At 46.2% G+C, this 16736-nt stretch overlaps 1 protein-coding gene across 9 annotated transcripts in view; it reads right to left on the bottom strand.

Annotated features, from left to right (window-relative positions):
- Tacc2 (transforming acidic coiled-coil containing protein 2) overlaps positions 1–16736 on the bottom strand; it is a 210366-nt gene that overhangs the window by 163176 nt on the left and 30454 nt on the right. For all 9 annotated transcript variants that reach the window (XM_029479161.1, XM_029479156.1, XM_029479157.1 and 6 more), the window contains exon 3: positions 8556–8612. In XM_029479161.1, coding sequence (XP_029335021.1) covers positions 8556–8612 — 57 coding nt within the window. The remainder of the gene's footprint in view (positions 1–8555; positions 8613–16736) is intronic.

Below are 16736 nucleotides of genomic sequence, written 5' to 3'. Positions count from 1 at the left end.
AAGGGAAGGGAAGGGAAGGGAAGGGAAGGAAAGGGAAGGGAAGGGAAGGGAAGACACCAAGTCTTGATGATACCTATCAATCATACTCTGAAGGGTTCCTGGAGAAAGCAGGTAGACTTTGTTAATTTTTTTTTAAGATTTATTTATTTATGCATATGAGTACACTGTAGCTGTCTTCAGACACACCAGAAGAGGACATCAGAACCCCATTACAGTTGGCTGTGGGCCACCATGTGGTTGCTGGGAATTGAACTCAGGACCTCTGGAAGAGCAGTCAGTGCCCTTAACCACTGAGCCATCTCTCCAGCCCCCTTGTTAATTTATTTTTATCTACTTATCTTTAAAAGAGAAAGCAGTGCTAAGGGTTGCGCGCAGGACCTTGTATATGCTTGGCACATCCACATGTCTAGTGGCACATCTACGTTCCCAGCCACTATTGGTTTTTAAAACCAAACTGCAAAATCATTGTGCTCAGAACTTAAGTCGTGGACCAGAACAGTGAGAGTTTGTCCTCTCAGACCCTCAGTTTCAGGGACACTTGTTGAGGTGCAGCTCAGAAATCAGGAGACGGGGAGGGGCTCCTGGAAACCCCAAGCCTGTATTTCCAAAGGCTGCCACTGAGTTTTGTCTTTCAGGACCTTGCACCCCCACATCTTTCCACTAAACAACACCCCCTTTGGGAATGCTCTGCCTTTGTTTAAATGTCCTACCTATGCCCTCAGCCCCTCAGGATCTCTTAAGAGAATGTCAAGCACAAATGCCCCTAGCCCCACCCACACAGTGGGAACAGACACAGGTGTGGCCAGGTCCTCCCACAGGACTCCTTGAGGAAACAGAGATGGTGGTGGGTGGGTCCCTGAGCCCTTTGACTTTGGTTATGGTGGAGAAGCCACCCTGCAAGCAAGGGAAAGAAGATCAAGTTTCACAAAGCAAGAAGAGTGATCTGGGTGTCCAGGTTTCATTTTCAGGACCCCTGAGTCCATTTCTTTCTTTTTTATTTTTATTTTATTTTTTAAACGTATTTATTATATATAAATATACTGTAGCTGTCTTCAGACACTCCAGAAGAGGGTATCAGATCTCCTTATGGATGGTTGTGAGCCACCATGTGGTTGCTGGGATCTGAACTCAGGACCTTCAGAAGAGCAGTCGGTGCTCTTATCCACTGAGCCATCTCGCCAGCCCCTTTCTTTTTTAAAGATTGACTGATTTATTCATTTATATGTACAGGATCACACTGTAGCTGTCTTCAGACACACCAGAAGAGGGCATTGAATCTCATTACAGATGGTTGTGAGCTACTGTATGGATGCTGGGAATTGAATTCACGACCTCTGGAAGAGCAGACAGTGCTCTTAACCGCTGAGTCATTCTACACACACACACACACACACACACACACACACGCCCCAATCCACTCTAAACTGGCCTGCCTGCCCAGAGGCGATAGGAAAGGGCATTGAACTATTCACCTTTGTAGTATAAGTTGGACATTTGTTACTTGCAAGCAAAAGATTTTCATGCATCTGTTACTTGGTCAACTTGGAAGGAAGCAAAGCTATCTGCGGTCAACTGAGTCTGAGGTGCTAGATTTCAGGCTCCCTTTCAGAAATCCATGGTGCATGTTAACATCTTAAAGGTTCTAAGGGGTCCCACATGAACTTAATGAATTTTTTTTTTTTTACTTATTTTGAGACAGTCTTATTATGTAACCCAGGGGGTCCTGAAATTTGTGGGGTTTCTATCTCTATTTCCCCAACTCTACAATTACAGATGCGTACCAGCATGGCCAAGCTAATTTCTTGAACTTTAACTCAGAGCACCCAACCATTTCTTGAGCACCTGTGCTTGTGATCCACCTGATCATGTCCCATAGAGCTGGTGATGCAGGCACACACTTTGGAAGGCTGTAAACGCGAGGCCTCCTTCCTTCTGCTTTTGCTTGCTCAATCTGAAGGACAATCCAAACCCTCAGAATAAGAATCTCGTTGGTGCCTCTGGCTTTGTGACTGGGAGGGTGGCATTCCTCAGGGTCAAAGGTGTGGTTTGAGATCTGGCTATGTCTTTTTGGGGTGTTCTTGCCATCACGAGGGAGTGGTGGGAATGGCACTAGAATCTGCACTAGAAGAAATCTTGCAGTCCCTGAAGCTGACCATCTTTCCCACCTCAATGGCCCTGTCCTCTCTCATGGCCCAGAGAGAGACCTCCTCTGTCCCTCCACTTCACTGGGGCAACTGGAGACACAGAAATCCTTTCATAAGCCAACCAATTCAACCACCACAGACCCTGCTGCTGCAGAGTATTCGATGAGTGTCTTCTTTCACTGACAGACTGGGAAAGAATTATTTCCACTGGCTGCTGATTTATCCAACCACTCAAGAAATGTTTATCAAAGCCTGCCCTAGACCTGAAAATGGCCTGAAGAACATCTTTCTCCCCTGAACTGCTCACAGGTTAGGATGTCACACACACTGGTACCATGGCTGGAGGCTGGAAATGTGAGGGACACCTAGGAATGGCTCCCATTGCCGGAATGGCACACAGCCTTCTTGTGTGCACATTCTTGTATGCATATGCACATGTACGTGTGCCTCCTCCCCAAAAAGAACCCACCCTGCAGGGGAATTTTGGAAGTTAGTGTTGGAGTTTCTGGAGGACAGATCCATGAACCTTCCCTTCTCCGGTCTCTGAACCTAAGGCTCTTCTTGAGATCTTCAGTCTCCTGTTACAGGCTACAGCCTCTTTCTGCCTTTGCCTGCTTCCTCAACTGCTACTTTTCTCCCAGCTACTTGTTATCTGGGTCTATTCAATTGTATCCAAAAGCAAACCACCAAGGATGCCTCAGTAGCCAAGAGCCTGAATGGTCTGGCCCAAACAGGAACACTGCAATGGAAATCTCTCTTTGCTTTAGCTGACAGACCATAAGATGAGCAGGGAATACCTGCCTCTAACCCTAGCCCTTAAGGGGCTGAGACAGGAGGATGGTGAGCTTAAAGCAAACAACTATGAGTAGGTGAGAGGAGCAACAAGCAGTCACTACAGAGGTGCAGGCTGATATCTTCTCTTGAAATCACGATGATTGGCTTCTAGGCAAATCATCGCCATGTACAGGAAGATGCTGCCTACATTCTTGCATCAGAGCCAGGGCTTCAGAGGTTCGATACCTGAGACCACAGAGCAAAAGTCTGATTAGACCTTCTACTCTCTATTCCCAGAGCTGACACAGGCCATTTCTTGTCCTGGCCACCTCAATAAGGAAGTGTAAAAGGAGGCAGAGAAAGCTGCCACTGGGTCCCTACCTTAGGGGAGGCCACTGCTGCAGCATTGGGGATTGACAGTGCCCCACCCTGCCTGCAGGGCTCAGCCTCCAGTTGAGCATCAAGGAAGCAGCCATCCCTAGGGCAGGAGCAGGATGCACCTTTGGATCTGCTGAGGCACGAACTCTATCAGAGGAAGGTCCCTCATCCTTGTACAATCTCTACCCTCACATGTGTGGTTTTGTATGATCATAGTACGAAAGGAGTGACATTTTTATAAAAAGGGTCTTGAATGTTGTAAGATTTATTTTTATTACTTATAACTGTGTAGGGGAGAGGGTCTGTATGTGTCCGTGTGCACAGGCATATGGGTGCCCATGGAGGTATCTGATCTCCCTGGAGTTGGAGTTACAGGCAGTTGTGAACCGCCCAATGTGGTTGTTGGGGACTCAAGTCAGGCCCTTTGGGAAAGCACTCCTAACTGCCAAACCATCTATCTAGCGCCAAGGTCTTGAATTTTGAAAATCACTACCCAGTTCTTGCTTGCCTGGGCAAGTGTCATCCTCCGCCACCCGCAGTCAGCTTCCTTCTTATCACTACAGTATCTGGGCTGAATAACTCTGCAAAGAATTGGCAGGTAAGCCCCCTACCCCATGTTCCTTGATCAAGGTTTCTTTCAAGTAACTCTGGAACCGTGTCAATTCATCTGGCAGCTCAAGCAAGCACAGCTGACAGAAGGAGAGGAGGCAGGTCACAGATCCAGATCTGCTATAGCTAAAGGCAAAGGGGATGGGACAAGGCCACAGATCCCTCTCTGGAGGAATCACAGGGTCGGGCCTTTCCTCTGTCAGCCCCCGCTCTTCTGCTGGCATAGCTCTGGTCTCATAGCAGAAACCGGTCTCATCAGAATTCAAAGCAAAGCAACAGGGCAGGAATATCGCTCAGTGAAGGAGCCCAGGCTGGTGTGGGTTTAACCCTCCCTCTGTTAACGGAACAGTAATTATAGCCAGTGTCCTCATTGTCATCATCATCATCAAATTAAAGCAACCGAGCAGACCACACAGATGGCATCCTTGCAGAATCCCTGCTTACTACACAGACAGTAGAAAATGTTTCTCATTTTCTAGATAAGAAATAGGGGATTAGGGGCTTTCCCAGGTCGTCGGATGCTCCTTCCATAACAATAGTAACAACTGCCACTTAGAGAATATCCAGCTATGGCAAAAAATAGCAAATGTATTATTAGACATGCCCACTTGGCTATTTTACCTACTTAATCCTGGTAAATTAAAAAAAAAATCTAATTTAATCCTTGTTTTGTTTTGTTTTAAGGTTAGAGACAGGGTCTCTCTATGTGTCTATGGCTGGCCTGGAACTCACAAAGATCCACTCGCCTCTGCCTCCTGAGTGCTGGGATTAAAGCTGTGTCCTACGACACTCAACTCTGTGCAGTTTGACCACACACTGGGAACAGTTGCCTTGTGTTCTCTACCATGTTATCATGCTTCATCATGCTCCTGAACAAATGGGCCTCAGGAACGGATGCAGCCCAAGAGCCTGGAACCAATGCCTCGGTGTTTGTTGAATATGAAACATAACTTATATCCACTCGTTCTGGTAGATACGTCCACAAAAGCTCCTGCCTTTGTTCAATTTCCTAAAGTGCCTCGGAACCCCCTTCCTGTTTCCCCTTCTTAGCAAGTAAGACCTACTGCGCTCTGATCCCTGGTGGGATCCCTGGTTCATCAACAGGCATCACTGAAAAAGTGCCCCTCCCTCCCCTCCTGACAGCAGGCTGGGCAACAGCGCTCACATGACAGCCCAGCTGCCCAGTTGCTTCTTCGTGTCTCCTCTGAACTGTCACCGCTTGAGTAAACAAACAGCTTTTCCTGGCCCAAGAATGCTCCAGAGCCCTCAGTCAATCATAAAACAATCTTTAGACAGTGATAGCATCTTTCCAGTCCTGAGCGTATCCTCCAGCCAAAGTAAAGCATTTACCATAACAACAAAACAAAACAAAACATATAAACGTTTTTTACTGCTCTTACCTTTAAATGTGCTTCACCTCTCTAGACCATGCCAATAAAATTAATGAAAGCATGCTTAACCAGCACAGCTAGATCTTGCCTAGAGTGTCTACCTGCACCGTCCACTCTGTGAATAGCCACTGGGGAGCAGAATAAGTGCAGGTGAATGCTGGGAAATAGATCAAAGGTCATCCCCATGGTACTAAGAGTCAGATTTCAGAAATAACTGCCAGGCTGGCCAAATACAGGAGATGAACACACGTCTGTGCTCCAGCCAGGAGGCTGCCCATCTGCCTGTCAAGTGACAGGAACTGCCTGTACCCGTTCCGATCATCCTGAGTCTTCACCCTAAGAGGAACACAGGAAGGGACAGACTCCCCACCACAGGCTGAGAGGACACCCTGGCATCAGGCAGTGAACACTTCAGTTAGGTCAACAAGGGAGAGGCCCTCAGGGTGGGATCTCAACCTGTCAGACCTCAGTGTTTTTTAGTGTGAATCAGCATGACGTCCTGGGAGGAATTAACAAGCTGAGGGGACAGAGAATAGGTCTGAGTCCTTGTTCTTCCCTGAATGCATGGAGAGAAAGCACAGGCTTGAAGTTCAGAGTGTGTAAGAGTGGCGTGTGTGTGTGTGTGTGTGTGTGTGTGTGTGCACATGTGTCACTGCTAGCCAGTAAGAGCCCCAATTCTCAGCAGATATAAATGAACGATATCAAGTGAGGTGGCGGGAGTTATAGAAGCTCATCCATGTAAGAGAGTGCTCTCTGCGTTATTTGAAACTTGTCAATAAGTCTGAAATACACAAAAAGGCACAAGGCTAGGTGTGGTGGCATATGTCTTTAATCTCAGCAATTGGAAGGCAGAAGCAAATAGATCTCTGTAAGTTCAAAGGCAACTTGGTCTACCACGCAAGTTCTAGGCCAGCCTGAAGTATTTAGTGAAACCATGTCTCAAGATAGATAAATAAATAAATAGGCACGAGGTTTGCCTTATAAACATCCCACTACAAAGCAGGGGAGGGGCCCCTGAATCCCCACACCTGCCTGAGAGTCTCTGGGCAGTTAATGGTGGACGAGAAAGTAAGAAACATTTTCTTCATTGCTGTAGCCACAGGTAAGATGAACAAGAACCTGTAAACTATCCCTAGTCTATGGTCCCCTCAGTAACTCTAAACAAACTCAGAGAGTCACCAAAAGAGAAAGACACGAAAACAAAAGGGGACCCAGTGAAAGTGGGAGGGGAAAACAGAGGGTAACGGAGGGTAAATATAAACCCTATATGAAAATATAATCAAAGCTATTAGTGTCTATAATTAATACATATTAATAAAACCATTTTAAAAGGCCCATTTCTTTTTAGGAAATGATTTATATTTAACTTTTATTTATGTGTGTGTGTATGCATGTCACATACATGTCAGCGCACAGACCAGAACGGGGTGTCAGGTCTCCCGTAGCCAGAGTTACAGGTCACGGGGGAGCCTCCTTATGTGAGTGCTGGAAACTGAACTCAGACCTTCTGCAAAAGCAGTACATGCTCCTAACCACTGAGCCATCCCACCAGCCCCAGTGAGAGCCTTCAGAGCCCTTCCTTCAGGGTCTTCTGCAGTACAAGTACAGTACGCAATTGTTACCCATGGTCGCAGAGCTTCTTGCTCTGGCTCACTGGAACCTAGGAGTCACTCATCACCCTAGTCCCACTCCCCTCCAGCCTCCTCGGTCTGTGCTAGCCCCCCAGTCGACTACTGATTTCCGTGATATGTTTGTTGAGTCCACATGAGCATTGTCTTTGAGTGCCTGACTCACGTCCATTACCATAAAGCCGGCCAGTTCTATTTGTTCATTCACTTACTGGCTGCTTGCTTGTTTATTCTCCTGCCTGGTTCCCTAACTGTGTTTAAGTTCCATGAAGCAAGGGTTCACCTTGATGGGTGATCCCCACAAATGATCATCGAATGGGAGTCTGTGCCCGAGTCTTGGGCTCTACGAGGGATTATTGTGCAGTGTCCTAACTTAGAAGACCAAGTTGCTCCGATCCTGGCAGAGGCACTTAGGAGCTTAGACTTGAGGCTTCCAGGACAGTCTGTTGTCCTCAGTCTGTCACAGGCTTTGGAAAGTGGGCAAATGTCTTGACCTTTGGAACAAACACACAAAACTGAAAAATAATGAAGGTGGAAATGTGAAAGAACTGGAAGAAAGCTGTGCCGACTCCGAGCCTTAGATGAGCCTCGCATTAGGCAAGCTGTGCTGGCTGGTGACCTGGAGTCTCTTGTCAACTTCCTCTTTGACCTTGGGCCAGTCCTTAAGGCTAGAAGAAACCACTGTCCCAGCCTTTTTTTTTTTAAACTCGCAGGAGGCCAAGGTCACAATCCTTGATCCTCCTAACCCTGATCCTCCGTTCATTCAAATGTCCAAGCTGATTAACCACCGAGCCCCCTTTTCTGTAAAATGTGAGTGACCTACACTGGCTACTCACTCCTGGGTCTGTGAAGAAGCCAGAGGACGGTGCGAGGGCAAACAGGCCTCACCACGCTCCACATGAGCAGCTGCGCCACCACACAACTTCAGAACTACCGGGTTATGGGAGACAAATACTTCAAGCACACCCACCTGGCAGCCACCTACAGGGTGGAGTGGCTCTCTAAAGCAGTCACAGGTCACCTGATGACAGACACACCTGCACAGCCAGGGATTGTAGAACAGGCCTCCCCTGGCCACCCCGGGAGGCACTCACCCCACAACCTCTGCAGATAGCTCCCCTTCCTTTCAACTACAAACACCTTGCGCGGTCACCATGAGCTCAGCTAGCTGCATTGCTCTGCAATGACACTGGCAGCTCATTCTGAATTGAAGCTTTTTAATGACAAATCAGTTTTGACCACTGGCATGGAAGGTAGAGCCACCACCACACCATTTCCCAGCCTTCCACTAGGACAAAAGAAATCAAAGTGGAAGCCTTTGGAGGGATTAGTGCTGGCTTGTAGCCTCAGCCACCTCTGCATTCTGTTCTGTTGACGACACAGGCCTTATTCAGCATCTCACAGCCTATCAAACAAGCCAGTTCTCAGAGAGTTATGTTATTTTTCAAATTCTAACCCCACGTGTTGCTGATTCCTAGTGTGTTTTGCAACTTAATAGGGACGGAAGGGAATTGGCATGAGAGAGGGAGAAGAAGCTAACTATTCCAGCTCCCATGCCATGCCCATTGTCAGGCACCACCTGGACGTTAGACAGCTGACCAGCTAGCCATGCAAAGCACACACAGCTGTACCTGTGAAGGGTCAGGGCTTGGAGGCCACAGGACGGTGTTGCGTGAAGCAGCGTCCTCCTGTGGAAAGCAAAGGGTCTTCCTGTTAGGACAAAGGTGTGAGGACGAAGCACATTGCAGGACTTTTATTTTCAACTCCTGCCCAGTGTGTTCCTGCTCTGCTCGTGGCTATTGTCTCTCTTAAGTTTACTATTGCTGTGATAAAACACTGACCAAAAGCAACTTGGAGAGAAAAAGGGTTGATTGTATCTTCCAGCCTGGAGTCCATCATCTAGAGAAGTTGGGACAGGAGCCTGAGATAGGAATGGATGTAGAGACCATGAAGGAGTATCGCTTCCTAGCTTGCTCCTCCATGGCTTGCTCAGCCTGATTTCTGATAGCACTCAGGACCACCAGCCCAGGGTGGCACCACCTATTGTGACCTGGGCCCTCCCTAATTAACCAAGAAAATGTCCTACAGGGTTGCTCACAGGCCACTCTGGTGGGGGCATTTTCTCAATGAGGTTTCTTCTTTCAGAAAGATTCAAGCAACTGACGTAAAACTAACCAGCACAGATACCCAAAGGAATCAGAGAACAGAGAGGAAACTCTAACATAAAGATGTGAGAGACAACCAAAGCTAGGGCTCAGCAGACTTTACCTTGGTGGCAAAGTGGATCCTTAATTTGGGGACAAAAGAATCACAAAATCTCACATCTTCTAAGAACTCACTTTTAAGCATAAGAAATCCTCAGGCTGGAGAGATGGCTTAGCAGTTTGGAGCACTGACTGCTCTTCCAGAGGTCCTGAGTTCAATTCCCAGCAACCACATGGTGGCTCACAACCATCTGTAATGAGATCTGATGCTCCCTTCTGGTGTGTCTGAAGACAGCTACAGTGCACTCATATACATAAAATAAATAAATCTTTAAAAAAAGAAAAAGAAAAAAAGAAATCCTCTGCCAAGTGTTTCTTCATAGATGAAGAATCTAAACAGAAGTGGAAGCTTGGGCAGGACGGGAGCGTGGGAGGCACCAAACCAGCTAGCAAGGATGCAGGTGTGACATAAAAGGGTCATGGAATGGCAAGGGGGAAAGTGGTTGCACAAGAGGATGGGTTGGGTCTATATTCCCTTTGTCCTTTGAGAAACTGCTCCGAGCAATGCTGACAGGCTGTCATTGTGCCCTACAGTGTGTATGAAAATCTTGGGGTAGAATGTTTCACATGTAGAAGTAATATCTGACCCCATAGTGGGACCATGACACGCTCAGAATGGGACTGATTTTTTACAGGGGTCAGGTCAGGTTAGACCATTAACTAGGAAAAACATGGACACCTTTTTTTTCTCCCCCAAGCCTGAAGGGACCCCCAGAACCCTAAGAACTGAAAGCAATAGAGCAAGATCCAGAGAAGAGAGCTCCTGTAGCATCTACTGGAGCTCTGGACTTAGTCAATATTGAACTAGAGACATGGGCTTCTCAGTTCTCTAGCCCAATACCCCTTCTCTGGTTATGGTCATTAGAAATGGGGTGCCTGTCTCTTAGAATCCCCCAAAGACCTAAAAAGAAAGTCGCAAGGATAAATGGCCAGGCAATCAATCAATCAATCAATCAAGGGATGATGTATCAGGTGTGTAAGGGGACAGTGGGTATAGTCAGGGTGATCCTTAGATTGGCTTTCGCATGGCAGGAAAGCTCATGTTACCCAGGAATAGAAATGCAGGGTGAGAAGCAGAATGATGGAAGAAGTTGAGTTGGGTCTGAGGAATTCAGGAGGCTGCGGTCACACCAGTAGAGGCATCCAAAGGACAGAAGATGATCCCAGGACCCCATCTCCATGAGAAGCCCCAGTCTACAGCCAAACATTCCCACACTGCTTCTCTGTGGAAGGCAAACCCCTGTAACCCTAAAGACAACCCTACAAAGGCCCACTGGCTTGTGCCTGATTAGACTGGAGATGTGGAAACTCCCAGAGCAGGAAGCATCTCCTGTGTACTCCAGGAAGGCAGAGCTAGAGGACAGATGGGGTTGGAGCTGGGGGGAGGAGGTGGGAGGAAGGTATTTCTCATTTAAAACATCTTTACCTTGAAACATTAAAATAGACAGTGAAATACAGTGAGATGGGCAAAGAACAAGACAGTGCCGCCTTGGAAAGCATTTTACAACGTGTATACCAAGAACCTTGCAGGATTTCTTGCCCCATGACCCAGAAGTTCCATCTTTATGGAATCTGTGCTTGGTAAATAGTAGGTAGCTCATTCAGGACAGCCTGATTTGTAACAATAATCGGGAGAAAATGTAAGCTGTCCTAAACTGCCAATATTCAGGCTAAAGTTCATCTTGAGTAAAGCAGGTATGGCAGTTTGAATGAGAAAGGTCCCCATAGGTGCACGTTTGAATATGTGGTCTGTGTTTTTGGAACTCTTTGGGAAGGATTAGGAGGTGAAATCTTGTTGGAGGTGATGTGTCATTGGAGATGAGCTTTTAAGGTTTCAAACATACTATTTATTCTGTGTGTGTGTGCGTGTGCATGTGTGTCTTTCTGCCTTGTGATTGTATATTAAGATGTGTGCTCTCACCTATTGCTCCAGTGCTGTGCCTGTCTACTTTATGCCATGCTCCCCACCATAATGGTCACTGACTCTAACCCTCTGAAACCATAAGTCTCAAATAAAATTCCTTCTTCTATAAGTGGCCTTTACCATGGTGTATTGTCACAGCAGATTTGCTTGTCATCCCGATGGTTGTAGTAAGATATCTAAAGCAAGTATTCCTTTAGTCTAGAAACATTCTACAACCTTGACATGGTGGATGGCTTGGGTTAGACGATTCTGTTGGAGACAGTTCTGCTTTGTAGACTATTTTGCACAATTCTGGCTTATGCCATCTACAGACCAATAGCATATTTTAGCAGTGTGGTGAAAAACAAAACTATTGCTAGATATTGTCACATGACCCTTAACCATGGATGACAACATGGTCCCTGGGTCAGAACTACTCCCCTGTTTGTAGATACCAGCGGAGCCTTGAAGTTTATATAGATCTGTAAGACCTCAAAGGAGGGACGTTAGCTGGTGTATGAGGAGGAATAGGAGCCAAAGTATGTTTAGTGCCCTTCAAGTACTCTCAACTGATGGCCCTGCCCTCCTCCACTCAAGCTCATGATGGAATGTTCCTGTACGGGATAAGTTCAGGGAGATTGACCTGGGCCAACCCCAGCCAGCAGGCACCTATATTGGCTCTCAGAGCATTTAAAAATAATTGAAATTAGTTGTTAACATGTTTTTATTGTTTTCAGAGGGTTTTTTGTCTCTTTCTTTCTTTTCTTTTCTTTCTGTCTTTTCTTTTCTTTCTTTCTTTTTTTTTCTTTCTTTCTTTTTTTTTTTGCTTGTTGGTTTTGTTTTGGGGATAGAGTCTTTCTGCTGTGTAGACCAGGCTAACCTTGAATTCGAAGAGATCCACTTGCCTCTGCTTCCTACTAAAGGCATGTGTGTCCCTGTACTGGTTAATTTTGTGTCAACTTGACACAGCTGGCGTTATCACAGAGAAAGGAGCTTCAGTTGAGGAAATGCCTCCATGAGCTCCAACTGTAAGGCATTTTCTCAATTAGTGATCAAGGGGGAAAGGCCCCTTGTGGGTGGTGCCATCTCTGGGCTGGTAGTCTTGGGTTCTATAAGAGAGCAGGCTGAGCAAGCCAGGGGAGATAAGCCAGTAAAGAACATCCCTCCGTGGCCTCTGCATCAGCTCCTGCTTCCTGACCTGCTTGAGTTCCAGTCCTGACTTCCTTTGGTGATGAACAGCAGTATGGAAGTTTAAGCCGAATAAACCCTTTCCTCCCCAACTTGCTTCTTGGTCATGATGTTTGTGCAGGAATAGAAACCCTGACTAAGACAGTCCCCATGTCCAATTATGAATGTGGTTCTTTTTTCTTTCTTTCTTTCTTTTTTTTTTTTGTTTTTTCGAGACAGGGTTTCTCTGTGTAGCCTTGGCTGTCCTGGAACTCACTTTGTAGACCAGGCTGGCCTTGAACTCAGAAATCTGCCTGCCTCTGCCTCCCAAGTGCTAGGTTAAAGGCGTGCGCCACCATGCCCGGTTATGAATGTGTTTTTAAATGTAAAATTTCTCTTCTTCAGATTTTGAAAAACACTGGAGTAACTCTTTTCCCACTCGTTTTGTGAGGCTAATAATACTCACATACCAAAACCAGACCCAAAAATTTTCCTTATGAAGTTGGACACAAAAGTCCAAAAAATACATTAGCAAACAAAACACTGTAACATGCTGTCAAAAATAATTATAGATCATAACCACATGAGATTTATTCCAGGTATGCAGGGAAGGAAATATTGTGATTGGGTCAAGTAATGCAGAGAAATCACTAGCAAAATCCAATTTAATGATTTGAAAGCATCATAAGGCTGGGCAGCAGTGGCACAAACTTTTGATTCCAGCACTTGGGAGGGAGAGGCAGGTGATCTCTGAGTTGAAGGCTAGCCTGTCTACATACGAGTTCCAGGATAGCCAGGACTAAGCAGAGAAACCCTGTTTCAAAACTCAAAAGACAAAACCAAAATATCATAAGTAAACTAGATGCCTCAACTTGATAAAGGGCATTTGTTTAAAAAGCAAACCTATAGCTAATATGTTCCTCAACACTGGAAAACTCAATGCTCCCTGCTTGAGATTGGGAATAATCTCTACCCCTAGTTAACAAAGCAGTGGGAGTGGTTGTCACTATAAAATGGAAAAAGAGAAAAAGTGAAGCTGGTCTTTGGTATTTTGTGGGTTCTTTTTCTCATCTTAACCCCCCACCCCTCATTTCAACCCCTTCAACAGTAGATTGGAGAGAAACAAGAATAGAGGATAAAGGAATGAGAGAAGGAAGGAGAGAAAGAGAGAAGGCAGGAAGGAGGGAGGGAGGGAGGAAGGGAAAGAGGGAGAGAGGGAGAGAGATCCCTGAATCTAATTATTTCCTTTTATTTCTTCTTTGACTACTAACAAACCACAGCCAAACCTCCTAAATGACCACCAGCCACCTATTGGGGCCCTAGCATTTATGTACCCTCTGAAAAGTTCCCAGAATTCCAAAGGTCACACAACTGTAGAAACTCTCTGCAGTTGGCAAAACCATGCTTCAGCCAGAGTACGAGGCAAATCATAGTCAGTGGCTGCAGACAATGCAAAGCCGCCCACGCTCCCACACCTGGGACTAAAATGGAAGCACTTCTTTTTTAAAACCAAATTTCCAGAATTCTAGCTACAAGAAAGAATAAAGAAAAATAAAACTGTTCAGAAGGGTGTGTGAGGAGTAAAACTCTATTTACAATCATGATTCTATAGGAAACCTCAAAGCAGCAATGAAAACAGCAACCACAAAAATCACTGGAGTTAATAACCGAGTGGACCATAAACTCCAACCGCACACAAAACCAAGAGTCTCCATACAAGTGTGAGGACACAGAAATGATTCCCTACTGTTTATAGTCTCTCTGAAGTAAAATGTAGTTCTTGGGGAAAGACTTGGCAACACATAGGCAGGACCAGTTTACTAAGGATTATCAAATAATTTCTTCTTTTAAAAAAGGCCAAATAAACAGAAATGCACCATGGGTTCATGGAGTAGGAAACTCCACATGGCAAGGAAGTCGATTCCTTTCCTCTTTCATGTAATTCTTACCAAAGTCCAGCAACCCTGTGGTAGACGTAGGTTTATTCTAGTGTTTATACGGAAAGACCATCAACTCTAGAGCAACTACGAGAATGTTCTTTGAAAAGAATGAAGCGTGAAGACTCACTCTATTTGACCCCAAGGCATAACCACCACAGTCAAGAGAGCAATCCCAGCTTCCATCCTGAATGCCTGTTCTAACTGTAAAGAAGCTCACAGAGGTGTCTAGACTCTGGATCTGGTTAATGGTGGTGTGAGGTTTTTACTTATTTTGCAAGGTTTTTTTAAAAGTGAAGTTTATAATATTTTAATCTAATTAAACAGAACCAATGTTAGTGAACAGAGAACTTGGGCTAGACTTACACAAATATACCTAGCCAATTTGAGACAGACATGTGGAATCCATTCACTCATGTGGGGCAAGTGGACTGTGTCACCAGTCATTACTGGTAAGGTTGAGTGAGCCCAATCCCCATGAACCTCAGAATCGAGAATGGTAGGAGTGGGGTCAACTCCCTGCCTAACTCTACCTGCTCTGGAATGCATAACCATGACACCCCACTGAGGACCATGGCCATCAGCCACATAGCATAAAAACCTGGAGTTCTCTATTAATGAGGTATCTAGATAGAAGCCAAGGAGCTTCCCTTATTGGATGTTTCTTCCTACAAAAGGTATTTACTCCTTGGTTCACCCTGAGTAAGGTGTATGCATTCAAAAAGGTATTTACTCCTTGGTTCACCCTGAGTAAGGTGTATGCATTCACATCCATCATCAAATAAAGCATTTCAAATGAGTAGGGGTGGGGGAGGCCTTCGTCTGTAAAGAGGTATGCCTAAATATCCCCCCCCCCACACACACACACAGCCTCTTCGAACTCTCAGTTCCACACTATGTTGCATCCCCCTTTCTCTTCCTGCCTGGTATGTGGATGCCCTGAGGGGAAGCATGGACCCTTGGACTCCCATTTCCAACTCCCTGCTGTATGCTAGCAGTGCCTGGGTACACAGGAGACCGGGAAGCACAGCATTTGTCCTAGATTCCACTGTTTCTCACCTGGGAAAACACTGACTGATGACCCCCATTACAGACTGGGTTCTGCTTCCCCTGCATGGGCATAAACACTCATGGCCAAAACAATAAATGTCGAAATAACAAACAAAATATCAATCCCTCGTCTTCAAGAGAATGAGAACATAAACCAGAAATTGGGAGAACATATTTGCAAAACAAACATCTAAAAGAGGACTTCTATTCAAAATAGTGTGGGAGAGTCAGCCCTGCCTCTTGCCTGATGGGAAGGTGTATCAACAAGCTCCCCTCTCTTCCTTTCTCCCTTGCCACAGGCCATGAGGCAAGAGAGCTGGTCCCCAATGGATCATGGATCGATCAGGAGAACTAACCCTGTCTCCTTGCCTGCTGCAGTACTTGGGAGAGCAGTCCCTGAACCTCACCTGGGCAGCATAGTAGAGCTGGCCCTGATGGGGGGGTGTTAGCTGGCCCAAAGAGTGTGAGTGTGGGAGAGCTCCGCCACTCCCCCCAACTTGCCTGAGGTGGGTGCAGCAGCCTGGATGAGAGAGAGAGATGTTCTCCTTCACCCTCAACTCTTGTCATTTATGGCAGGCGGGAGAGCTGGCCCCAGGGTCATGAGAGTGAGAGAGCTGGCCATGTCCCTCCCCAGCTGCAACACTTGGGAGAACTGGCCCTGTACCTGGGCATCAGCCTAGAGGAGCTGGCCCCCAGAGCATGAGAGCTGGTGGGCTGACCATCACTAATACCTCTCAGGCCCAGATCTAGGGCTTCGAGTTGGCCCACCCCAACACCTACCCTATGGATGACCTGATGGAGTGCACAAAGGGGCTGGTTGTATAGATCCAAAACTACAGGATCTCCATGACATACAGGGCAACAACAGAATATCTGAGAGGAGTCCCAGTGAAACTCAAGTATTGATGAGTATCAGACGCCAGAGGCCTCGAACCAGATCAACAGAGTCATTACAATGAACATTTGCAAGCAAAGAAATGTGGACAAAAGGGTATACTGTGGGACACACTGACACACTATAGCTTCCACAATGAGATTTTTTTTTCCCTGTTGGGAGGGAAGTTGAAAGGGCAGAGGGTGGGCCCAAGGGATGGGGGATAAGTGAGATTGGGGTGCGTGATGTGAAATTCACAAAGAACCAATAAAAAATGTTTAAAAAAAAGAAAAAAGAAGCCAGGCATGATGGCGCATGCCTTTAATCCCAGCACTTGGGAGGCAGAGGCAGGTGGATTTCTGAGTTCGAGGCCAGCCTGGTCTACAAAGTGAGTTCCAGGACAGCCAGGGATACACAGAGAAACCCTGTCTCGAAAACAAACAAAAGAAAAAAGAAAAAAAGAAAAAAGTAAAAGAAAGAAATGGTCCCATGACTTTGAAAGCTCACCAAAGGAGACACAGGGGCAAATAGCACAGGACAGGATGTTCTTCACCGTATACCATGAGCAAAGTGTCAACTAAAGCAACAGCGAGACACCACTACATACCTGTGAGGAT

The sequence above is a fragment of the Mus caroli genome, chromosome 7 (genome assembly GCF_900094665.2).
Source record: "Mus caroli chromosome 7, CAROLI_EIJ_v1.1, whole genome shotgun sequence".
Lineage (NCBI taxonomy): Eukaryota > Metazoa > Chordata > Mammalia > Rodentia > Muridae > Mus > Mus caroli.
This window is presented reverse-complemented; position numbering and strand designations above follow the sequence as displayed.